At 43.6% G+C, this 26,063-nt stretch overlaps 2 protein-coding genes across 4 annotated transcripts in view; both read left to right on the top strand.

Annotated features, from left to right (window-relative positions):
- Window positions 1–14,208, top strand: part of LOC147624635 (mitochondrial fission protein ELM1-like) — an 89,468-nt gene extending 75,260 nt beyond the window's left edge. The window contains exons 7-11 of one of the 2 annotated variants that reach the window (XM_086819653.1): window positions 12,989–13,052; window positions 13,204–13,297; window positions 13,379–13,487; window positions 13,592–13,692; window positions 13,793–14,208. In XM_086819653.1, the coding sequence (XP_086675779.1) occupies window positions 12,989–13,052; window positions 13,204–13,297; window positions 13,379–13,487; window positions 13,592–13,692; window positions 13,793–13,952 (528 nt within the window). In that variant the 3' untranslated portion in view covers window positions 13,953–14,208. The remainder of the gene's footprint in view (window positions 1–12,988; window positions 13,053–13,203; window positions 13,298–13,378; window positions 13,488–13,591; window positions 13,693–13,792) is intronic. The other variant, XM_086819654.1, reaches the window with a different exon arrangement.
- Window positions 2,674–5,443, top strand: LOC147624636 (uncharacterized). 2 transcript variants are annotated; one of them, XM_086819656.1, is made up of 2 exons: window positions 2,674–4,503; window positions 4,611–5,443. In XM_086819656.1, the coding sequence occupies exons 1-2, from the start codon at window positions 4,324–4,326 to the stop codon at window positions 4,770–4,772; spliced, it is 342 nt and encodes a 113-aa protein (XP_086675782.1). In that variant the 5' UTR covers window positions 2,674–4,323; the 3' UTR covers window positions 4,773–5,443. The 2 variants fall into 2 exon arrangements, 1 of the variants encoding a protein (XP_086675782.1); XR_015269117.1 differs by having other exon boundaries at window positions 2,884–4,503.
- Window positions 14,209–26,063: the final 11,855 nt, after the last annotated feature.

Below are 26,063 nucleotides of genomic sequence, written 5' to 3'. Positions count from 1 at the left end.
CATTTGGTCGTGGAAAGTGGAAGATTAGTAAGGGCTCACTGGTTGTTGCCAGAGGCTCTAAGGTAGACACTCTTTACTTCATGCATGTAGGTGTTTGTCACCATGCTAATGTAAATGCAACCGAGCTGCCGGAAATCTCTATGTGGCATAGCCGGTTGGGACACATGAGTGTCAAAGGAATGGAGCAATTGTCTCGTTTGGGTTACTTGCCTTCTCTAAAGTTTTCAAGTTTTCAGTTTTGTGAGCATTGTATATATGGCAGGCAACTACAGTGCCCCCACAAGAAGAAAGATGCTCAGTTAGAGCTTGTGCATACAGATGTATGTGAGATGCCTCAGCTTTCTTTGGGAGGGGCAAAATACTTTGTGTCTTTTATTGATGATGCCACACGCAAGGTGTGGGTTTATCCTCTTCGTTTGAAGAGTGATACATTCTCAGTGTTTCAGAAGTTTGTTGCTCTTGTTGAGAATCAAACTGGCAAAACACTGAAGGCTTTGCGTTCCGACAATGGTGGAGAGTATATGTCCAAACAGTTTCAGGACTTTTGTGATGCTAAAGGCATCAAGAGGGAGCTCTCTACTCCTTATGATCCTCCACAAAACGGGACAGCAGAGAGGATGAACAGGACCATTCAGGAGAAGGTCCGTTCTATGTTGTCACATGCTGCATTACCTCATGGTTTTTGGGCTGAAGCTGTTATGACAGCCGTTCATCTTATAAACAGGTCACCTAACACGAGGCTTGGTAGGAAAGTGCCAGAAGAAGTATGGACAGGGAAGCCTCCGTCATACAAGCACTTGAAAGTGTTTGGTTGCGTTGCGTACGTGCACATACGCAGGGAAATGCGCACCAAACTTGATCCTAAGTCTCACAAATGCATATTCCTAGGATATGGTGACAAAGGTGAAATGGGATATAGACTTTGGGATCCCGTGAATAGAAAGATTATACGCAGCAATGATGTCATTTTTGATGAAACATGCATGTATAAGGAGCTTGCAAGGCAACAGGAGCCTAGCAGAGTCATCTTTGATGATGATGGACATCATGGACAACAACCAAGGGCTGTAAATCAGCCATTACAGCAGCAAAACTAGCCCTTAAATGGTCCAAATGGACAGCCAGAGATGGCAGAAAATATCCCTATGGATACGCCACAATTAGAGGAAATACCGGGCATGATATTTCAGCCTTATGGCATGGAACAGGAGCCATGAATGGGTGATATGCAGGCTGGACAGCAACCTGCAAATGATGGTCATTGGGTACGGAGGTCCACTAGACCCTCCAGAGCCCCTGACAGGTTTGTTCCAGGGGTTGACTACTTGATGCTCATTGACTCTGGGGAGCCCTCATGTTATAAGGAGGCTTTACAGAGGGCAGACAAGGCTCTTTGGGAGCGTGCCATGAAGTTAGAGATGGATTCTCTGCACAAAAATGGAACATGGAAGTTGGTGCATTTGCCTACAGGCAAGAAGGTTTTGCCATGCAAATGGGTTTACAGGCTCAAAGTTGCACCAGATGCAAAGCCAAGATACAAAGCCAGGTTAGTGGCTAAGGGCTTCAAGCAGGAATATGGTGTGGACTTTGAGGAGATCTTCTCTCCAGTGGTCAAAATGACCACACTTAGAGCTGTGTTAGCTTTGGTTGCACATGATGATCTGGACTTGATTCAGATGGATGTGAAGACTGCTTTTCTTCACGGTGATCTCCATGAGGAGATATATATGCAACAACCAGAGGGTTATGCAGTGAGTGGAAAGGAGAAGCTTGTATGCAAGCTGAAAAAGAGTCTTTATGGGCTCAAACAGGCACCAAGGGAATGGTATCATAATTTTGATACACTCATGAAATCCCAGAATTTAAGGAGAAGTGACATAGATCACTGCTTATACACCAAGAAAGCTTTGGATGGCAGTCTATTGATCCTCATCTTGTATGTTGATGATATGTTGATTGTCGGGAAATCTCGTAAAGAGATGGATGCCTTGAAGAAGAGGCTGCATCAAACCTTTGATATGAAGGATTTGGGTGATGCAAATCACATTTTGGGTATGCGGATACTTCGGGACAGAAATCAGCATGTGTTGTATTTGTCTCAGAAGGAATACATTGGCAAAGTTTTGCAGAGATTCAATATGGACGGGGGGGAAGAAAACTAGTACTCCTTTGCCTCCATATGTGAAACTCAGTGCTATGGACAGCCCATTGTCAGATAGCGGCAGGGCTGATATGGCCAAGATTCCGTATGCTTCAGCTTGTGGCAGTCTCATGTATGCCATGGTTGCTACTAGGCCGGACATTGCATTTGCAGTGGGAGTGGTTTCCAGATACATGGCCAACCCTGGCAAGAAGCATTGGGAAGCAGTGAAAGGTGTCATGAGATACTTGAAGCGCACACAGGATATGTGCATATGTTTTGGCAAACAGGATGCATTAGTGCATGGTTACACGGATTCGGATTATGCCAGTCATCCAGATAACCGGAAGTCTACTACTGGTTATGTGTTTACATTCACAGGAGGTGCTGTGTCATGGATATCCAGGATGCAGAAGTGCACTGCCTTATCTACTACAGAGGCCGAGTATATTGCAGCCACAGAGGCTTGCAAGGAGGCATTATGGCTATCTCGGTTAGTGGTTGATTTGGGTTATACAGGGGATATTCCATTGTTGCATTGTGACAGTCACAGTGCCATCCAGTTGGCAAAGAACCCTGTCTTTCATGCAAAGACGAAGCATGTGGATGTGAAGTATCACTTCATCAGAGAGGTGATAGAGAACAAGCAAATTCAGCTTGTTAAGATTCATACGGATGACAACCCGGCTGATTTGTTGACAAAGAGTTTGCCTCCGGAGCGGTTTGCTCATTGTAGACACTTGATGGGCATTGGATGAGGCCAGTTTCAGCCTTGATATGGCCTTGTATATTATCATGTACATGTTGATTTTTTCTTTTCCTTCATTTAAGGGCACTTTGCCTCTAAGTGGGAGGTTGTTGGGGTAAAGGCATTATGCCCACCCTTATAGTGTGTACAAGCCCATAAGTTATAGTACATAGTACACTTAGTACTTTTAATGTACTAAGTGTACTATGTGTACTAGTACAATATACATGTGTGATAGGGGAGTCACACACTCATCCCCATGAGTTGACTTATCCCCACAACTCTCTCTCTCTCTTTCCCTTGCTTCTCTCTGTGTATGTCTCCCACATGAATAACGCTAATTAACTCTCCCATTCAAAATCATGCATAGAAGTGCAGCTAGAGCCCTTGAAGGAAACATGGAAAAAGTATGGCTGCACTGTATTGTGTGATGGGTGGTCAGATGTACGCAGGAGAAATGTATACAATGTTTTGGTGTCATGCTGCAAAGGCACTATGTTTTTGAAAGCCATTGATGCCTCCCTCCCAGGTCTCACAGTTACAGGTGCATTTATTTGGACACATATAAGGGAGGCTATAGTGCAAGTTGGGCCTGAGAATGTTGTGCAGGTGGTGACAGATAATGGAAGTAATTGTAAGTCTATGGGCTCTATGCTAGAGGATGAATTTCCAGCCATTGTGTGGACCCCTTGTGCATCACATAGCCTCGACTTATTGATTGAGGACATAGGTCAAATACAATGGGTTGAAGCCATCTTTCGCACCGCACGAAGCATGGTGAAGTTTGTGAAGAAGAGGCCAAAAGTCTTGAGCATGTATCGGGCCTACAGCACTCTTGAGCTATTGCAGCCTGCAGCCACCAGATTTGCATACATGTTCATTGTGCTTGAGAGACTCCTGCGAGTCCGCAGAGAGTTGGTACGCACTGTCTACTCAAATGAATGGCTAGAGTGGGATGAGAGAGAGAGCCCCAAGGCAAGAGCTTTTGTGCGTGATGTCATGAGAGAGGAGTGGTGGGTAGAGGTTGAGGGGTTGATCAAAACTCTCAACCCCATCTACACAGTGTTACGCATTACAGACATGGAGGGCAGTACTCTAGGCCTTTTATACGAGTACATGGACAAGATTGGGGAGGCTCTCAACAAGCAAGACTACTTGAGAGCAGAGCAGTAAGTCTCCTCAGTCATGGCTACCCTTGCTTTACTTCTTATCTTTATTTTACTCTTGAGTCTTTACATTGGTCTCGACTCTTGACTCTTGTTTTTTGTCCTTTTTTATCTTATGGTTTGATCTCTAAAGGGTTGATGAAATCAAGGCTGTGTGGAATCGGCGATGGGATTGGTTTCACAGGCCGATTCATGCAGTAGCACATGTATTGCATCCTTTGTGGCGAGACGAGGAGCAATACGAGAACGAGGAGCTAGAAGAAGGCTTCATGACATACATCAGGAACTTGACATCTGGTAATGTGCACATGCTGAAATGTATAGAGGATGATCTCTTGGCCTTTCGCAACCAGACAGAGAGCTTTGGTCGAGAGACTGCAAAGCTTCGAGAGACTCAGCTACAGCCTGTCTCATGGTGGGAGAAGTATGGAAATTGTGCTCCCACGCTGGTAATTCACTACCCTTAACTACAGTTTACATAGTACACTGTACAATGTGCATCTTTCTTGTTTCCACTTAGTTCTAATTTCTAATTGTATGTGCATTTCAATAACAGAAACGCATCGCCATTCGAGTGCTCTCACAGGATTGCAGTTCGGGTCCATGTGAGAGGAATTGGAGCACTTGGGCCCTCTTCCATACAAAGAAGAGGAATAGGCTGAGTACCGCTCAGCTAGAGCGGTTGGTGTTTTGTCATTGCAACCTCCAGCTCCTTTAGAGGAATGCCCGACATCCGGAGCCTTCGCAGCAGTAGGGAGAGGTTCATCCCAGAGATCCCACGGAATGAGCGTGATATGTACACCTTGCTTTATGAGGAGCTGACAGTGCCGAGCCACAACACCTGCTGCACCACCCATTCTCAGAGGCAGAGGGGGGGATCCATCGCTTCCACTTCAGCAGAGGCAGAGGACCACGATCCTACCATTTCTTCATCTGAGCCTGACTCTCATGAGTCGGAGGATGACTCCTCCATGGATGATCTTGATGAGTGATTTTTGGAGCACTTAGCTCTAGGGTTTTGTCATGCCAACAGCTGCTGCAAGCCTGCCAGCCACATGGATATTTTTTGATCATGTTTTGTATTTACTATAGTCTATACATATGGATTATGGATGATGGATGATGGATGATGGATCTTGTTTTGTATTGACTCTTTTGAGGCTTGAGCCTTGGGCCTACAGTTGTCATTTCTGAATTTTGATCTATCATTTGAGTCTTTGACATTGAACTTGAGCAAAGATGTATTTTTCAAGCTTTTGTAATGTTTTTATTAATTATATATGTATGTATTAAACCCTAAAACCGAAACTCCGTTTCCCCATTTCTTCCCGAAGGCCGATACTCCGAAACTCCGTTTCCCGCCGTGCTCCGCACCCCCGTTTCCGAAACTCGTGGAAACTATGGTGTGTACGTACGTACGTATGTCTGCATGTATATATATGTGTATATGCGTGCGTGCGTGCGTGCGTGCATGCGTGCGTGTGTGTGTGTGTGGGGGTGTGTGTGCACGCGCACACATACATGCGTACGTACATATGTATGTATATGTGCATGCACGTGCGTGCGCGTGGTTGTGCCATCGTGGCTGATTTTGTTGGCCAAGTGGTGCTATAAAGGGAGAAGGGACTAGCTGGGTCACCAACACCACTTTTTGTGGTCCTATTGCAATGATTGCATACTGACACAAGAGAGGCATCCTTTGTTATTGAATTCAGCAAGGGATCCGTGTTTCATGGGTGTCCATGTTATCCTTTGTGAAGCAATTTAACCTCTAGATCCTCCTATGTGGTATCTTGTGTGACGCAGTTTACCCTCTAGATCCTAGGCGAAGTGAAGGGTTGTGCAAAACTTCTAAAAACATGCATTCGGTATAGTTTTGAATGTTCGGTTTGTTAGGAAGGGGGCATCCCCTCCCCCCCCCACCCCCCCCCAAACCCACCCCAAAAAGAAAAAGAAACGATCCTTCCATTAGTTAGCAAAATGTAGCTGAAACGGTTAAGTACATGACCGAGTCATCAATTAAGGAGACGAGAAAAATAGTTGGGGGCAGAGAGGGGCTCTGGCTGGCTGGCTGGCTGGCTGGCCGCAATCGGAGGAAGGCTATCTCATACAGTGGGGTGAGGGTGAGGGATATCCAAACAAGGGGGCTGTCGTGATACTGTGGTTAGAGAGAAGGGCAAGGCCATGCCCCATCTCCTCATATGCTAGGGTTGGAGCTGACTCAGAGGCCTAGGCAACCGCCTCCCCGGTGATGGTGCGGGTAGATGCCTGGTCCATGGTGAAGATACGTAGGATTCGTCACCAGACTTGATGGGCCTTGGAACAACCCCAAAGGCAAGGATGATGTGACTCCTATGGGTGTCCATAGCTAAAACAGAGGTCAGGCTGACCTCTAGGCTCCAACTGCTAGCCAGGTGCCCACTGCCAAGCTCTTGTGAGCTATCTACCAAAGGAAAAGAGTATTCTTCCGTGGCCGGAAGTTGTTCCATAGCTGTTTCTAAAAATCACGGAGGAAACACGTGGAGAATGTCCTGAGTCTGCTACTGTACTGTTACCGTTGGCATACTATCAACCTCTGGCATCCGAATCCTGCGGCCCAGATGACTCAAAAAAGGGGATGTTGGGGGCACTAGGAAGAGTAATCAAGGGGTTCCAGACCGGTGGGACTGATGAAGTCTCTCCTCGTCCAGAGCTGGAGGAGATTGGCGAAGAGCAGAACGAATGTGGTCCCATGCTCGGAAGAGGCTGGCCGCAAAGTCATCCTTGAAGGTTGGGCTTAGGCCGTAGGTCCTCATCTCTGTGAAGATTCATCTCGGGTTCGGGAGCCAAGGAGACTGCCAAGAATTGGAGTGCGTACGGAGATATGGGCAAGAGAAAGTCCTTCAAGGCTCACTACCTAGGAGGAGGCCTCTGATGATCAAGAAGGGTTACCCAGAAGGGTTTTGCTCTGCATAGAAGGATCAATAATGCCCAAGCCGCCTTTGTGGCGAGGTTGAATGATGATTCTCCAAGTCACCTTGGCCTATGCCGGCTTGCCATCACCGCCCGCCCAAAGGAAGTTGTGGATCAACCGTTGTACTTGGCCAATACATGCCTCGGAAAGGGCCCAAGAGGAGGTGATGTACCACATGGTAGTGAGAAGGATCTGGTTCACTACCACTATACCAACGAGAGAGAGCTTGGTCATGCTCGAGTATAGAAGCTTCTTCCAAATGCTCAGGAGGAGGGGGGGCAAGCTGCTGCTTTGAGGCGATGTCGCTCTCGACCTGGCAGCCAAGGTAACGCATTGGGGTATGCCGTGGAATCCACTGGGGGGACTCAACTAGGCGCCAAGCTGGGGTAGGGGATGTGCTGACCCAAAATCTGCATGACTTGTGCTAGTTGATCTGAGTTCCGGAGGTTTGACAAAAGATCTGAACCGCATCCGCAAACATCCAGAGATTCTCCACATTTTCAGAGAGGTAGGTTGTTGTGTCATCTGCAAACTCTAAAGCGAGGAGTTCCTCTTGAGATCTGATAGCCTGAGGCCCTATAGTCCGGTCTCATGTCTCATGGGAGGCTAAAAAACTGCTCATTGCCTCCGCCACAAAAAGGAAGAGGAAGGGCACATCCCTGGTGACCTGAATGAGAAAGTGGAAACCTATCACCCCGAGCGCCCTGGATCAGCACCTGACTTTGAGAGGCTGAGTAGAGGGTGAAGATTGAGGCGGCAGGGAAACCCATAGCGCAGAGTCCCCCAAGAAAGCCCCAATCCATCCTGTTGTAACCTTTCTCGAAATCTAGCAAAAGAATGGCCAAGGCCTACTACCGTAGACAGGTAGTGGTGGACGCCTCCCAAAAGGTGAAGATATTATCTAGGATGCTCCTATCCTAGATAAAACCTATTTGCGTGCCATGGATCAAATCTGGGAGGTGGGACTGGAGTCGACGGTTGATGGTTTTGGCTAGGATTTTGTAGGCTGTCCCCAAGAGGGTCTCTGTCACCATTTGGCCACCCAATTGGTCCACCCGTGCTTTCTTATCATATATGTACATTGGACTGGTGTCCATGGCAGTTGTATATGCCGGGGATTGATGCCACTCATGTGTTACGGTGGACTTGGCTTTTCGTTGGGACTTGTGCCTCCGTGTACATGCTCGGAAATGCTTGGTGGATTGGTGTTCCATTGGGTCTGGTACCTCGTGTACTTGCTTGGAGCACGTCTATTTTGGTAGTCTCATGAACGGGGATTGTCCATACCAATGCTGCAGTGCATAGCATCTTTATGTGCTTACTTACAATTGAAATTGCATGCTGTTTTCATGCTTGCTTGACCAATGTGTAGTTCCGGGTAAGGGGACGCCCGCCCGCAAACCGTGCGTGTGAAACTGTCTGCTGACATGGTTATGTGGCATGTGTGAGGTGGTAAGTATTGGTCATAAACCTAGCCTTAGGAGTTAGCACTAATTTATAAGTGAGTGTGTACACACTTCATTAAGTTTTGGGCGACCAAAACTCACTTATAAATTATGACTAGCCCGGTGTTCACACACACTGATGTCCCGAGGTGGACATAACCCAATGTCCACCGCCCAGACCTTATCCCCTTTGTACAAAGGGAGTAACCAGCCATGTGTCCACTCTAGCTTGCTCCACAAAGCACCTGCCTGCCACCTACATTGGACAACTCACCACGTCTCTCCTCCTCCTCTCTCTAGAGATTGGCGCCTCCTTCATGAGGGTTGTTGGGCTGCATTTTCTGTACATTCTCCTTCCCAACTCCATTTCCAAGCTTGCTAAGGTGATTTTCAAGCTTCCAAGAGTGATTCTAGATACTAATCACTCTCCTACACACTCCCAATGACTGAAATTCAGCAAAACAGCTCTCTTTATTGCTGTAATTTTTGGTCTTTTTGCTGAAAACCCTAATTTCAGCCCTTCGTTCTCAAGCTGAACCATAGGGGAAGCTTTCCTAATAAGGTTCCCTTCATCCTCTTGAAGACTTCTGTCGTGAAGAATTGCGACAAATCGAAGATCTTTTCACTCCAAGGACTTCCATTGTGAAGACTTTCGCTATCATTGACTCTACTTGCTATTGGTAAGCTTTTACGCTTAAATATGGAAGCAAGTAGGAGGAGGGAGGAACCGGATTACAAGATCACATACCCTGTGTAGTGTTCTCTTGTCCTACGTGCTCTCTTGCAAATTGTTGCTACCATGTGTTGGTGGAACAATAGAGAGCAGATGGTAGGGAACATGGGCACTTAAGAGGGTACTGCGGATTGCAAGTCTACAACGACAACCACTTGTTTGCAATACTGTATTCATATGCATTGGTATGGAAATCTGGTCAGAAATGCCCATAACACTATGTACTTGATTCTCCCAAGATCAATATACTTTATTTGAGGGAGGCATCTGCCGTACTGGCTCATTGTGTGTCTCTTGTCAATTCAGCAATTTACTTCTTGTATTTGAGCAAGTGTCCATCAAATCTTAGTGTATTTAAGTGTATTGATTAGCATTGTGTTCAACCAAGAGTTACAGTCTCCATTGGCGAATCTCCATCCTGTCATCTCACTCCTTGGGGATCAAGTGAATCAAACCCTCCGCTAGCGCCTCTGGCATAGATCCTGAACTCATAATCTCAGTAAAGGCCCTGTGGAAGCGGCCCTCCATGAGCTCCCAATGACGAAGAAACAGGGGAACCAGAAGCCCATCCTCACTTGGGCCTTTGCAATCTCCTCGGAAGCAAAGGGTGTCTACAAGAAGTTCCGGAGAGGTGGTGGGACAACCTCATGCGTGTGTTTCTAGACTCTCTCTCTCGCATCCTGTACTAGCAGGGAGTGGGGCTCTGCACTGAGGAGGGAAGTGAAGAAGCTAGTGGCTATGGCTCGAACCTGGGGCGTTTTGGAAACAATGGTGCCGTCCGATCCTCTAAGACTCCTGATGCCATCCCTCCGGTGGTGATGTCCTGTCTGCTCAAAGAAGTCCCATGTGCCTCTGTCTCCAGCCTGAGTCCAGAAAGACGCACGGGTATGGAATCTGTACTCCACTCTCCTCTCCTCTATGGGGCTGATCTCAGTACGGGCTGTGGCCATTTGAGCCTTAATCCACAAGCTGTCCGGGGTGAGCTCCTGCAGGTGCTGGAGGGAGGCTAGGCTCCAGCAGATACGCCTCTCATGCTCTTTAAACTACGATAGCCTGGTTTGAGCTGCCTCCTGAAGAATGATGCTGATCTCACTGAGCCCAATATCCAAGGTCACTGCTGTTGTGCACTCATGAAAGGCCAAGTTCTCCCATAGCTCATCAATCGTCCTAAAAATTTCGGGTCCTGTATCAAGCTCTCGGGTATGTGGAGGTTATGCTGATGATCCTGTCGCCAGGGGTACTCAAGAGAGAGGATGACGGGCGAATGGTCGAAAAAGGTAGTACCGGCTAAAATACCAACCAAACCGTCCTGTCCACAGGCCCACTCATCAATGTAGGAACGGTCTAACCGGGAGAGGTTGGGGACTGCACTCCGCTTTTTTGATGTGGAGAATCTCAGACTCCCCTGACTAGGCCCAAACTCCGGGAGATGCCAGGTGTCCTTTCCCCCTGATGGTAAAGACAAGCTCCTTCCAAGCCGCAAGCACCGCTCCAGAGATGGTATCCTGTCTACCACCTAGTCTATCCTCCGTGGTCTCCAGCATATTGAAGGCTTCCCCCATACACACCAGAAATCAGCCAAAGGAATGCCCTGCCGAATCTTGCTCTAGAGGTATGCTCGACCTGCCATGGAATTAGGGGCATAAATGTTGAGGAGGCCCACCGAGTGCTCCCCCTAGTCTGATAATCACCCACTATGCCCTCCCTGGAACTATGGTGTCGGAATCCACCACTGCTGGAAGAAGCTGCTCACTAATAGAGATACATACTCCACATTGGATCCCATATGGGCCAAATGCGGGTGACCAAAAGGTGTGATTCCTGTCCTTCAAAATCTTCTCGCATTTGCGGGTATGACCAGCTGACAAATGATGCTCCTGAAGAAAGAGGATGTCAATAGATCCTCCCACTACAGCTCTCTGCAGCTCGTCATGAAGGACTCTCCACCTAGAGTGGCATTGCGGGATGCCCAATCCCTGTATGTTCCAAGTGACTATCCGCATCACAAGGGTCTAGTGGGGTAAGATTTGTCTATGCTGCCCTCGACCTTGTGAGACTTGGTGGGGGTTTGGATGGCGAGTAGTCAAAGTCTGTCCTGGTGCGCAGATGACCAAGGTGTTTTTCGATCCTATACTCCATGTGGGCCCATACCGCTCTGGCTCGGTTGTATGCATAAATTGGGCTCCAACTATCACAGTAAAGGTGTCTTTAGGAGGGGGGAAGGGGACCGCCAGCGATACATGAAGGTAGATGAACAGGATCACCTCCAAGCCCGAGCTCATGAGCTCCATTCGGGCCAAGGGCCAAAAGTGGGAGACAATGTTTGTGAGGTGCAGGTTTCCCAGGTGGTGAGAGAGCTCTATCACCTGTCCGTGAAGTGGAGGAGACAGAATCCGGACTCCACTAACGCTGTGCTGCTACACACTTGGGGGGAAGGAGAAGATCACTGCGCCACTCTCCGGAGTGGCTGGTCTGGACTGGTGAAAAATGACAGGGACTCGGAGAGGAGCCGAAGCCCTTGCAAAAGGGCAGGCATCCACTGGAAGACATATGAAGAAACTGTACACCACTGGCTGTCCCATGACTCGAGGAGGGCCACCTGGAGACTCCGCCCGGGGGCCGGGGGGGGGGGGAAACGGTCATCGCTGCAGGCTTTGAGAAGTGATGAATCAGTCTGCAGATGGAGCCGGCTTGGCGGTTCCTCCCAAGGTCAGGGGTTGCTGGTGGTTGGCGGGAGTGCTTGGGAGAGGCCACTGGGGGTTGGGGGGGGAGCAGAGGAGGATCCGGAGGGGAGGATGGGGGAGAGGTTGAGGGCAAAGGCGGAGGGGGGATCAAAGGAGGGAAGCAATGACAAGGGAAGGGGGGGGGTGGTGGTTGGTGGAGATAGGAGGGAGAGGATCATGTGGAGAGGGGAAGGACGGTATTTTGACTCCTGATCCTGCTTGGCCCCTTCGGGCTGTCTCGCCTGGTGGTGGCTTGCTGTTCTAGCTGGGCGTCTGCGTTGCCTCCTCCCAGTTATCTGCCTCCTACCCCCATCCTTCTTGTCAGGGGTAGGGTGCTGGGGCTCTGTCTCACCAGAGGGAGGTGGCTGTAGGCGCTTGGTCCACTCTTGCCACTCTTAGGGGGGTAGGGGGCTGAACCGGCGTGCGGAGCTTCCCTAGCCTGGCGATGAGGGCAAGCTCTGGCGAGGTGACCCATTTGACGGCAAATGAAGCACTGGCCAAGAAGGCCAGAGTACTCCACCTGCTGGAGAATGGGGTCCCGGAGGAGGCATCGAAGAAAGATGCCGATGCGGAGTGAAGGAATCCCAGCCACCTGTGCCAGCACCGAGGCGGATGTCACCAGGAATTCCAACATTTCCCCTATCGTTCTCCCAATGACGGGGAGAAGCGGACTGTGCCTGGGAATCCAAACTCTCGAGCAGGAGGTGGGGGGTGTGAAGGCGAGGCGGAGGGCAGAGGGGCGTGGAGATCGGGGGCTGGTGCAGAAACTCCCGTGTGTGTGTGTGTGGGGGGGGGGGGTTGGGGTTGGAGAGGGGTGCTCCAGCTCATATCCTTCGGAAGGGGGCTTTGTGTGTATAAATGTACTCTTTTCTCTAGGCTGCTTCGTAGATAGCCAAGAGAAGAACAGCCAGGAGTAGAAGCCGTAGGACTGTCAAGTCTTTTGCGCACATTAATGCTTTATGCACTTTCTTTTAAAATAAAGGTGTCTATTTGATGTTTGTCTGGACCATAATCTTGTGTGTTCTAGTCATTGCCAGAAAGTAACTTTGCGTTTAATCAATAAAGATAATGTGTTGATAGATGGAGGATTTCATACGATCTGAAATGAGTCTTTATCCAAAGGTCTACATTTGGGATGGCCAAGGTATATCTGAAAGTTATGTATATAAATATTTAGGTGTCAGGTTTTGAACTCAGGCCCCTCTTCTGGGCTGCAAAGTGTGATGACCCACTCGGGCAAGGGCCTGCCTACAGTATCTGGACCTATTTTGATTACTTACATCATGAAAATGCAGGTCCTAATCCTCACTTAGGTCACTTGGCCTGGGCAGACGCCTTTGTTATTACAGCAGACTCTATCAGTATGCTAAGTGAAGCATGCAGCACGGGGTAAGCTTGAGGGTCTAAAAAGATTTTCTCTGCTGAGCTAAGATTGAAACTCATTGGCAGCAATTCCTTTCGTGCATGCAGAAAGCCTGTTTATGTCACAGGAGCAGAGAAATGCAAATGGAAATTTGCAGCTTTTCACAAAAGCCTGCATCTCCGTGGCGTTGTACAATCGTTTACGGGCGCAGAGGATGTATGTTTCTTGCATTACCACAGCACTTTCCCTATGTAGTGCTCATGGTGGCGGGCATGTTTCTGAGTAGAAGGCACTTTTTGGCTTTGCTTGGTGAGTTGCAGATAGGTGAAAGCTGGAGCTACCCCCCTCTTAATGACAACATAGAGGCTGCAACTCGAGTCCGACAGGCTGTTGCAGAACATGGCTGGAGCATCAGCAAAAGGTGAGCTTATGGCAGTGTCACACTTGTCTCCACACTAAGGCATCAGTTTGAGAAAGGTGTGGTCAGTATATATCAAGCAGCTTGTTGAGCTTTTTACCAGGGTGGTGGTGCTCAATAAGCATAACGAGGCTTTAAAATTAGGTTATCTGGTTGCGAGAGTTTATACAAGCTGGTGGCGTCCATGGATACATTTACTCACTAGGAACACATTATGTACACGTACAAGAACCCTTCTGCAGTGTCTCCTCTCTAGTAGGTAAACTCACACAATATGCAAGGTCAAGAAAGAGTATACTACAAATTCATGGTTACATTTGGAGCTTTTACCATCATAGCCTTTGAACTATAATCTTCTTCGCTGTCAGTTGTGGCGATCACATGCCAATATTGATTGTAAATGTGGTCACATGCTCCATATTCATCCCTTGTTGTATCTAACACTTGGTTCTGCTCTGGAGGAGTTCCACACGTTTAAAAAAAAAATAAAAAAAATTAATTACACCAATTGTCCCCCCCCCCCCCCAAAAAAAAAAAAAAGCTACACCAACTGCTTGGTGAGTTGCAGATAGGCACTTTTTGGCTGTCGTCAGCGGTGCTATGGGGGAGGGTGGTTAATGCTGTATCCTTTTGAACTTTACAAGAGTTGTGATGTTACCTTGTTTCTTTGGAAAAATAGAACGTATGTGGTATCTGTCAACATGTCATGCAAGGCATAGTTTTTTAAAAACAATAGAATTATATTAAAGCTTTTTAGTACTTGTTTGATATCGGGTTAGATCTGCTGACACTGGTCAATGTAACAATCTGAACTGCGTTGTCTTGTTTGATACATATCACAAAGCTGCATCTGTAAATGCATGAAACCTCCAAGTTAGTACCATACCGTGTGCCGTATGGAATGTTGACTAAATGTCATGGCTTTTAATAAGAAATTTTGAACCCGAATCGGTCCTGGTTCTTATACGCTTGTCCATGTGGTCCATACACATCCTGCCTGCCCATTTCTTCAAGCATAGCACATTGTATGCTTCTACTTTTCTTGATTTCAAAGCACCTTGATCAATCTTTTATGTAATTGTATATTTACTGAACCCGATGTTTCTGATACGTGGCCTTACGAAAATGCCATAGTTTATGTAGTCGTGTGTTGTGCGCTGCAGGTTGGGAAACTGCCTTATTTTGTTGAAAACCTAATAAAAGTTGGCCAATAAAGCTTCTCCTTATCCACATTAAGCCCACATGATTATTGTGGTCTATGATAAATGTTGTGATATTGTGGTTACTTTTATAGAGAGATCAAGCTGCTTATGAGAACTGTAGTCCTAGTCTCTCATCAACATTTATAAAGGTGGCAGAAATAAAAATTATCTTTTCTTGAGAGAAGAAACTGTTTGATTACTAGTGCATGTTCTTGTAGTAGTTTCTTTTCTCTCACTCGTTGCATCTTTCCTTTGCTTTAGAGGCCTTGTAGAGATCTATTGAGATGATTCGTAAAGTGGAGCCTTTGGACATTAGAAATGGAAGCATTTGCGCTTGGGATGGCAACTTTATGTAATGTTGCAATGTGTACATAATTATTTGGGCAGTCAAATTTTTCACCTTGTGTGGTCAAGCACTCCTACCTTCAGTTTTCAAGGACCAAGGTTTAGCTCTAGTGAGGTGAGTCGCTAGTAGGATTAGTTTAGATAGAAGTGAAGGAAACTGAGATTAGTCTAGATGCTCTGAATCTTTTGACGAACGACGACAACATTCGCTCACGTGCGACACGAAAGTTCTTTCAAATGTGAGAATACTGAATTACATATGCTACAAGGGTAGATTAGAACCTTGTACTTCCCTTGTGAGAGGCAAGGGTGATGGTGTTGGGCTAAATAAAGCCTAGAAGTCTAGGAACCCTCAACCTCCCTTTTGAGAGACAAGGGTGTTATTATGTTAGGCTAAAACACATTATTGTGGTGAATTACTGAGAATGATGATCTATACAATTAAATCAATATTGATGAGTAAACAAGACTAACTTACAACTGTTGCTTTTGATACCTTTAAGCCCTTTTGATCTTAATCGCCATGTACAAAACGAAAGTTTTTTAATTCAATCCAAACAAAAGTATGCTTCAAAAGTGTTAAATATTTAGCACCTAAAATTTTACAAATTCCAAGATAGGCAAATGAGTGCATGCTGCATTCTCTCTTGCAACAATGGGGAAGTCCAATGTTTGAGAGGTGTTGGCATTGCTATCGAGCTATAGCCAACCTGAGACAAAGAAAGGATAGTTGAGAATAAATAAGCATATAAATGAGGATTAAAATTTCCACATCAGGGATGAAGATTTCCACATCAAAGGCGAGACGTTCTGTGTTGCAAGGAATATTTGGAAACATATAGGAAATGTTGTTTTTATTTTTGATGGTTCCATTATTAGCAATGCTGAATGAAATGAAGCATGCAAACAACAAATTACCCACTTTAAAGTTTCTAAAGCTTCGCATATGGTTAGGTGGGTCATTTTTCGTAACGTAAAACTAACATGTCTGTGTACATTGGTAGGTAGTTGATACACTGCACTTCATCAAGTTGAACATTTTACTTACAAAAGTAGTTTCCTTGTTTGGTGTGCTGGGGATGGTAGCTATACGAGCTCACTCTCAAGCTTGTGGATTTTTTTTTTTCTCTTAAGCTCGCTTCTAACTTGGTTACCCACTCAATTTGCCTCCTGAAGCTGGTGTTGGGAATGGTTGAGCCTTCTGCGTTTCTCTTTCTTGGATAAACTTATCTTGACACTTGAGTTCATGTTGTTGACGAAGAACGTGCCTCTTGGATGCCTCGAGTGATCGCATGGCCGAGTGTCGGTTTTCGAGGTGCTTGGGGGAGGATGGATGTCTCGACCACATGATCGCGTTTTGATTTTTGAGGTGCTTGAGGCCGCATCATCCTATGAGATAAGATGGTTCATGAAAGACCAATCTACAGCTTTCTTTAGAGCTTGTCAGGTGGTGCGCATGGGATGGTGAAGTTGTCGTGAATTTATTTTTGGTTTTGTTGGAGCAGATTCTCCACAAAACTATTTTAGGATCTAGTAAGTTGAATAATATTTTTATTAATATTTGAAATACGATTTATTCTTTTATGAGTTATTTTTAGGCTTCTCAATCAAGCCAAACTTTTTTCTTTCTTACTAAAGAATACTTGTTATTTTTATTTATTTTGTAGCCCTTTGTCCTTCAAATACTCTTGAGGTGAGTTCACTCATATTTACTTATTTTTTTAAATAGTTAATTTAACATTTATTTCTTTTCTTCTCTTTGTATAAATATACATGAGCTTTATGCTTATGTTGCACCCTTGTGTGAATGGGAGTACTTTTAATCAAGTTTTTTTTTTGGGGGGGCCTTTTATGCTTGCATAGAGCTTCTATTGCATGCATAAACCTAGGCATGCATATATCAAATGTATACATTAGAGTTGTTATTGTATATATTAAAGTTCTTATGCACGGGTTGGAGCAATACAATACATTTGGTTGAGTGTTCTCATGGGTGTCAACATTTCTTAATAACGGATTATCATGCTTATTTTTTAGCCTCCCTAATCTACTCTCTCTCATTCTGTGCAGCACTCTACCTATATCGCTAGCACCTTAGATTCTCCACATGGTATTAGATCCATGCTATATTCTTAGGATTTAGTAGAGTGCAGAGTAGATTTGCTCATTGGCTCATTTGATTAGGGGTTTATGTATTTTGTTCTTTGATTTTGGATAACTAGCACACTTATAATCGTAGGGAGAGATTATTTGTGAAATTGCCTTACCCAATATTCTAATAGAACGAATGGAGGTTCCTTGAAGAAGCTGACCATGGAGTAAGCAAGTGAAGATTTCAGCAACATGAAGATTTTTGAAGTTTGCATCCTCAAAGAAGCTACCAAGAAGACATTTTTTGGAGTTAACATCCTCAAAGAAGCTACCAAGAAGACATTTGTGTCTTAAGAAACGTTGGTTTTGTGTGTGTGTGTGTGTGTGTGTGTTTTTGGCCTCATGAAGTGTTGGTTTGAGAATAGATTATGCTCAATTGAAAAAGGGATGCTATTTGATGGGATGTGGAATTTTCATGGTTCTTTGGAATTTGGAATTTTCATGGTTCTTTGGAATTTGGCAAGGAATGAGGTGCAAGCTTGTCCAAGTAAGTGATAAGTGGTTGTGGAGACGGATGTGGTGGTTAAGTTTTCTCATGAAAGATGAGCAAAATGGTGTGAAGGCTATTAAAGGTTTTCATATTGATCATGCACCTCGCTAGTTTCTAAAGAGAAACCTTGTGAGGAGAACCACCCTTAAGAAGATTAGGGATGTGTTGGTTAAGTTTTCGTTTTCTCATGATGATGCACCTGCTGATTTTCTAAAGAGAAACCTTGTGAAGGGAACCACCCTTAAGAAGATGATGGTTGCATGTCAAGAGAAGGAACATGCAAGTTGTGAGCTCTATGACGAGCTTAGGTTGATGCAAGAAGCAAGTAGGAGGCAATATCCAAGGTAGAATAACTCTATATGCTCAGTACAGTGAGCATGTTAACCATTTGGTTAATGCCTTAGCAGTAGGTAGCCTATCATGTCCTAGCATGCAAACATATGCAGCATATCTAATGGAAGGAAGTCTTGAGTATGCTCGTACAAGTGAGCAAGGATTCAGAGAAAGAGAGGGAGCTGCAAAGGAGAGCGTGCCATTTTCCAAAAAATAGTAGTGGCTAGTGTGTGCAGCATGATGGAGGAGAAGAAAAAAGCTTGAAAAATGCAGTGATTTCCTTCACAGACATTGGACACAACATCTTCAATCAGATTTGCTAAAGAGGCGATCTAGCGTACGTCAGCTACCACATGTGTGCTCAAGTGAGAGCTCAGCTAAATAACACGTATAAGTGGGAGGCACAAGGAGGTAACAAAGAGAAGGCCTCAGAGAGATAGCACTCTAAGTGAAGCTTCTCCACAACCAGGTCATCTTTGAAAAAGGTAGCCATCCTTGCTCCTCGTGGCCAAAAAGAGAGAAGTGAGCAACCTGAATTAGATTGCCTGAGACAAAGGATTTATAATGTGTGGTGTAAAGGGGCCCAAATTAAGGGCTTATCTTATGAAAATGCAGGTGGTGGTCACATTGGTGTAAAAGTGCCTAAGCAGAGGCATACTCGGTGTTTTGGCGGTCATATAGAACCATGATGAGATTATGACGAGCCCCATCTTATAGTGCCCATGGGAGACACATAATGGCCACCATGAGAGTCATGTTTTGGGGTTTATTGCATTGTATTCGTATGAGGGTGCCCTACCAAGGCGAAGCAGAGGTTACATGCCTTGAATCTTGTTGGAGGTACATGCAAGGTCAAGGATTCTCTAGGCGATGGGTCGTACCATGGGCTTGGCTTAATATGATGGTTCCCCTTTCAGAGATGTACATGAAAGGTTAGCGTTGACTAGTAGGTCCATGTGTTTGTGCGTGCCATGAGATGTGAGAAAAACAATTGTGATGCCCGTAGTGAAATATGCAGGTGGTGTGCATGAGCAATGGCTGGAAGGTGTGTCTGTGTGTATACATTTCTCCACACGAAGATTTCTTTAACTCAACTATTTTTTTCAACTCTCTTTAACTCAACTACTTTTTTCAACTCTCTTTAACTCAACTACTTTTTTCAACTCTCTTTGTTACTTTCTTCAACATTTATGTGACATCCCTTTTCTTGAGGAGTCAAGATTATTATATTTTTTGAGGCATGGCAAAGGACATTACGCATGGCTATGCCCACTACTAGAATGGAGCTAGACGGCCTTTGTAGCTTGAGGGATTTGGTGTTATCGAGGACTTGGGATAGAGAGAGTGTGGATCAATTGGGTGGTGTGGTCAAGGATGCATCCATGCAAGAATCTCCAAGCGATGGGTCCACCGTGCGCTAGTAGGCTTACGTCTGCCATGGTCCCCCAATTCATAAATCTATCTGGATGGCTATCAATGATGAGACTCCCAATGCATGTTCATGAAAGAAAAATGCCTATATGTCTATTAGATGCAGAGCCTAAATGTATATTGCATGTGGCATGCATGTGTATTATTGGGCAAAAGGTGGACCTGTGTAGGAGCTTCTTCTGGTGAAAACGCTAATACTTTACTTTCTTCGATACTTTTCATTTTGCTTTCTTTGACCCTTACACATGGTTTGGGATAGGAAATTTGTTGTTGATGTGTAATGAGGCTAGCTAATAAGGAGGGTGTGAATGAGGTTGGGTTGTCTAGGAGAATGGAAGAATTTAGGACACCGAGTTTGGTGGGTACATTTGTAAATTACCAACTATGGATAGCTTACTGAACATGATTGAATGAATTTGGGTGCTTCTTGAGCCACTTTTTGAAATATTGGGGACTATGCAGTCCACTTGCTTGAAGCATGGTGAGGTTGGCGAAGAGAAGGGAAGCATTATAGAGCTTCTGGCGCGGTCAACTAAGATAGTGAACCAGAATAGAACTGATTGGAATAAAAAATTACACTCAACTATATGGACATCCAAAACATGTAAGGTAACCACCTGCCAAACTCCGTTTTAGCCTAATTATGGTTTAGAGATAATTGTTCCCATGAAGTTTATATTTCCTATCTTGCAAGTCATTGTATCAGATAGGCTAAGTCTTAGAGATTCATCCATAAGATTCTATGGAGGAACACAAGCTTCAGCACTGCTAACACTGGAAGAAAAAAGGTAGAACTATGCATGGCTAACATAAATAGTTCACAGAAGAAGGAAGATTTTGGTTGACAACAATGCCAAGTAAATTTTTTTGATGTTGCCAATTGGGTTTTGCTGTTTATTCCAAGATGGACCCACATCTAGGAAAGTTAAAGCTAAGGTGACCATGACCTTACGAAATCAAGAACAAACTAGGCATATATACATTTGTGCAAGTGCTACACCTGACAATACCAGCAAGAAACCAGTGAGTGATGGGTTAAGATTGATACCCTCTTATGGTTATGGTAAGGTGTATCAGTGAGCTACATGTAGAGATGAAAAAAATTCAGTATGTGGTGTTTGTTGCCAAAAATTCCATGTCTGTTGCTTACTAAGGAGATGTTAGCATTAGCATTAAAACCACATTTTTTGCTATGTCAATCAGCAAATCATAACCATAAACTCAACTAAGAGGTATGGTGGATGTGTAAGAATAAACGATGGCAAAGTAGGATCAACATAATATAAAGCACTGAATTATATAAAAAGTGGAGAGTAAACAATATTACTACTTGTAAACTTATAAACAATATTACCCCTTGTAATATTACAAGTAGTAAACAATATTACTACTTGTAAACTTTAATTACAAATTAATGGTTATCCACCCACCCGTGTTTTGCGAGTAAAGAGTTTCGATGGTGATCTCTACAGACTCGAAAATGGATGATGCCTTTCTTACAAGGGTGCTTGAACACAATAAACTCGATGATGAACTTGTGATATTGAGCTTAACTAGTGTTTACAAGTTTACAAGTGTTACTACTGTTTATAAGTTTACAAGTTTACAAGTAGTAATATTGTTTACTACTTGTAATATTACAAGTAGTAAACAATATTACTACTTGTAAACTTTAATTACAAATTAATGGTTATCCACCCACCCACCCGTGTTTTGGGAGTAAAGAGCTTTGATGGTAATCTAGATAGACTCGAGATGGATGATGTCTTGCTTACAAGGGTGCTTGAACACAATAAATGCGATGATGGACCTATTGCGATATCGAGCTCAACTAGTGGTGCGCGGACTTTGATGACCCACGTGGGTGATAGTTTCCATTGCACTTATGCCACTAGCTAGGTTGGTGAGATTATGGGTGATATGCTGCCAGTGGTTTAATGGCTATGTGATAGCCACTTTGGTGTACTAGAGTTTGGCATAACTTTAGAGACATCTATAGAGACATCCTAACATAAGAGGGGATGTGCAGCGGGTTGATTATGTGATTTATTTCCTCAAATGTCACCATCCAAGCTGTGGATCAAGTATCTCAACATTATTTGTATTTGTTTACAAGACTTCAAACTCAGGGGTGTACTTTTAAGAAGACCTACATATAACGTGCGTTCAAAGGATATTAAAAAATACCATTTTCTGTGAATTTTGACTTAATAAAATGACCCCCTTTTTTATATATATAAATTATGGGTTTTGTTTTTCAAAATGCCATTAAAAACCCGCTTATGTAAGTTGAGTTTTGTAAATATTTCTCAAAATCTTGGTTTAAAAAAACCCCTCCTACTGGTTGCACAACACGTAGTAGACTTACATATTTTTAAGTAAACCCTCAGAGATTTCAAAGAGGAGAAGGGCCCTAGCAATGGCACACATATGGTGAATCTCATGGATAGGGCCTTGCCTTTGACATCAACCTTGGGCCCACACTTTAACTTTATAGAGTATTTCAATGCGTCAAATTTAGCATTCTGAATGTGGGCCTTTGAGGAGACCTTTTAGGAGATAATCACATTTGAGTTTATCCTTTTCGGCTATAATTCACAACAATGGAAAACCACTTCAACGTCGAAAGGTGGTGTAATATTTTCATATAATGACATCCTCTCATGAAGATAATTGAAGATCATCTAATGTGCATGCCCATCATTCGTAGCTTCTGAGGGACAGAAGTAGGTCTAGGTAGAAAGGGTTTGCTAACTCTTTTTCATACATCTAAGATCCTCACATTTAGCCTATGAATTATTCACATTATGTATGGTGGTGGGCCAACGATGTATCAAAAGCCATATAGCCATAAGACTTTTATATAGAGAGAGAGAAAGGCAATCTCAGGGGATGCACTCCTAAGAAACCCTATGTATCACGTGCGTTCAAGGGGTATTTGAAAAACCCCTTACCCTACGAATTTTTCATGAATAAAATAACCCCTTCTTCTTTATGGAATTGCTGTTTTTTTTTTCAAAATTGATTTAAAATATCCGTTCTATAAATGTATTTCTATAAATTTACCTTAAAATTTTATTTAAAAAACCCCTTCATTTGAACTCACATGCTATACTTACATATTTTTAGGTGAACTCCCCGAGTATGCAATGGACATCCATTTTAAAGCCCATTTGTATATATATAACTTTTGATAATGTGAAGGGGGTGACTAAGCAAAGCCCATTTGTAAGTTGGGTGACTAGGCAAAGCCCATTTGTATAAATAAAACTTTTAATAACGTGAAAGGGAAAATTAAATCATTTGTTAAGTGTGCAAAGCTTTCTTTTTCTCTTGAGCTCTTACCCTCTTGCTTGCATGCTTCAATATATGGATGGAGTATGTTGAGTGTGTATGCATGCTTGCTTGTGTGAGAGTGTGATTGAGGATGATTCGAGAAGAAGGTGGTTCAAACTTTCTAGCTTAACCATCGACTTTAGAAAAGATTACTTGATTAGAGAGTAGAGGAAGGAATCAAACAAGAAAGATTGACACACCTCTTAGCCTCTTTAGTCTTTCCAATAGGGGACTTCCATGATCTAAGATAGGTGGTTTAACCACTGTGAATTGAGTGAGGGTAATTGAGCATGATTGGAGAAGAAGGTGGTTAATTCTTTCTAGCTTAACCATTACCTTTAGGAACGTGGTCTAACCACTGTGCATGCTTGCTTGTTTCAGTGAGAGTGTGATTGAGCATGATTGGAGAAGAAGATGGTTAAGTCTTTCTAGCTTAACCATTACCTTTAAGGATTACTTAGTTGTTTAGAGAGTAGAGGAAGGGCTCAAATAAGATGGATTGACACATCTCTTAGCCTCTTTAGCCTCTTCAATAATAGGGATTTCCATGATCTAAGACAAGTTTTCTAACCAGTAGCACTATGGTTCCTTGATAGAGAGTAGAGGAAGGGCTCAAATAAGATGGATTGACACATCTCTTAGCCTCTTTAGCCTCTTCAATAATAGGGATTTCCATGATCTAAGACAAGTTTTCTAACCAGTAGCACTATGGTTCCTTGATAAAGAGCAAGAAGGTTCTTGACATAAAATGTCTTTAACCCAATTGTCTTATCTCGGCTTCTTCATTGAGTTTTGTTCTTGCTCAAACCATCCCTCTTTCTATCTATGAATCACAATTACCAGCCTCTAGACACTCACAAAGGACTACTAGCTTTCTATCCACACATGGCATGCTTGGACTTTGTTTTCCCACCCGAGAATCCTCCATCTTGACTAATGAAATGGGCATCCAAATCGTGGTCTATGGAGCCAATACCTAAACAAATATCCTCACATAAAACGGTGATTCAATCAACCACACTCTGCATCTCCCTCTAAGGTACAAAACTTGCCTACATCTGTGTGTTAGTGTCAAGCGAGGTAGTGATTACCAAAAGATCAAAGAGTAATGTTTAACCCCCCATCTGCACGGAACCTTGATCCTGGAAAGAAAAAAGGTAGAACTATGCATGGCTAACATGAATAGTTCACAAAAGAAGGAAAGATTTGGGTTGAAAAAAACACCAAGTAAAAAAATTTTGATGTTGCTAATTGGGTGCTACTACTTAATTCCAAGATGATGGGCCCACATCTAGGAAAGTTGACGCTAAGTTGACCATGATCTTATGAAATCAAGAATAAACTAGGCATATGTACATTTGTGCAAGTTGTACACTTGATAGTGTTAAGAAACCAGTGAATGGGTTTAGGTTCATACCCTATCATGGTAATGGTAAGGTGTATCAGCCAGCTGCATGGAGAGCTCGGAGAAAAAACGTAGTATTTGTTGCAAACAATCCATGTCTGCTACAAAGGAGATGCCATCATTAGCATTAAAACCACTTTTTTTGCTATGTCAATTAACAAATCATATGGTGGATGCGTAAGAACACACAATGGAAAAGTAGGATTAACATAATATAAAGCATTAAATTATAGAAAAAGTGGAGAGTAAACGATATTAGTACTTGTAAACTTGTAAATAATATTACTACTTGTGTAATATTGTTTACAAGTATTAAATAATATTACTACTTGTAAACTTTATTTCCAAATTAGTGGCTATCCACCCACCCGTGTTTTTGCGAGCAAAGAGCTTCGATGGTGATAAAATCTAGATGGATAATATCTTGCTTACAAGGGTACTTGAACACAATAAACTTGATGATGAACTTATTGAAATATCAAGCTCAACTAGTGCTACACGGGTGGACATTGATGAGTGATAGTTTCCATTGCAATTATGCCACTAGTTGGGTTGGTGAGTATCTTGCAAGTGGTTTATAGGCTATGTGATAGACACTTTGGTATACTAGAGTTATGGCATAACTTTAGAGACATCTCTTGTACTCAGGTTTACACTATGGAATGACCTTTTACCTCTTCATGTTATGGTTGTCGAGAAAAAAAGAGAATAGAATAAAATTTAGCCATCCATCTCTCTTGTGTAATTGTCTACTCTTATGTGTTTTTCTACTCTTATGTGTATGTGTTTGTTTACGAGGCTCAAGCTCATCCTCTCTCCCGGATTCTTCTCATGGTATCAGAGCGCTAGTTCGTGTGTGAAGCGATTAAGAGGCAAGTAAGGGTTCCAAGCTCATCCTCTCTCTCGGATTCTTCTCATGGTATTAGAGCGCTAGTTCGTGTGTGAAGCGATTAAGAGGCAAGTAAGGGTTCCAAGCTCATCCTCTCTCTCGGATTCTTCTCATGGTATTAGAGCGCTAGTTCGTGTGAAGCAATTAAGAGGCAAGTAAGGGTTCCAAGCATACATGGGTAAGGGTAACTTCATCTCTTTTCCTTTAATTTGGAAGAAAATCTCTACCAGGTAGTTGTGCTAGGTAAGAGCAATAGGAAGACACCCAGTAGAGGCACAACAGTAAGGTGCATTATTACATCTTGAGGCATGCTTCATGGTGAAGCAAAGGGATACTATATTGTGTGGGAGATGTTTACAGGACCTTAGTGATTTCAAAATTTGGATTTGAGGCCATTTTGGGCCACATTTTTGGCTCTCCTTGGGATAAAAAATTGAGTGTGTATATCTAATTTCTGGTTTGATGCAAAGTTACGATAGAAATTTGGTTGCATGATGATAGTTTGTGTAGAGAATTTGAGATTTGCATGTTATTGATGGATGTATGTTTGTGTGACTATTCCATATATAGGAATAATATAACAAGTTTATAGTACCTCTATGTTGGATGTATGTTTGTGTGACTGTTCAATATATAGGAATAATATAACAAGTTTATAGTACTGCTATGTTGGAGATTGGAGGTCTATTGTAAGTGCTGAAAGTTTTTCAAGCATTATTTGGTAAGTGGTTGATGTGCAGATAAAGATGTCTAACAACTTGTCACAAATTATGAGCGAGGAGATGGACAATA

This window comes from Cibotium barometz, chromosome 25 (assembly GCF_041138505.1).
Source record: "Cibotium barometz isolate CiBa-2024 chromosome 25, ASM4113850v1, whole genome shotgun sequence".
In the NCBI taxonomy this organism is placed as follows: domain Eukaryota; kingdom Viridiplantae; phylum Streptophyta; class Polypodiopsida; order Cyatheales; family Cibotiaceae; genus Cibotium; species Cibotium barometz.
Note: the sequence above shows the minus strand (reverse complement) of the source record. Positions and strands in the feature narration are given on the sequence as shown.

Bases quoted from the DNA above. Each gene is read 5' to 3' on its own strand.
- LOC147624636 (XM_086819656.1), top strand. From the start codon at position 4,324: ATGACATACATCAGGAACTTGACATCTGGTAATGTGCACATGCTGAAA. The intron at 4,504-4,610 runs GTAATTCACTAC...TTTCAATAACAG, and splicing joins GAAATTGTGCTCCCACGCTG to AAACGCATCGCCATTCGAGT.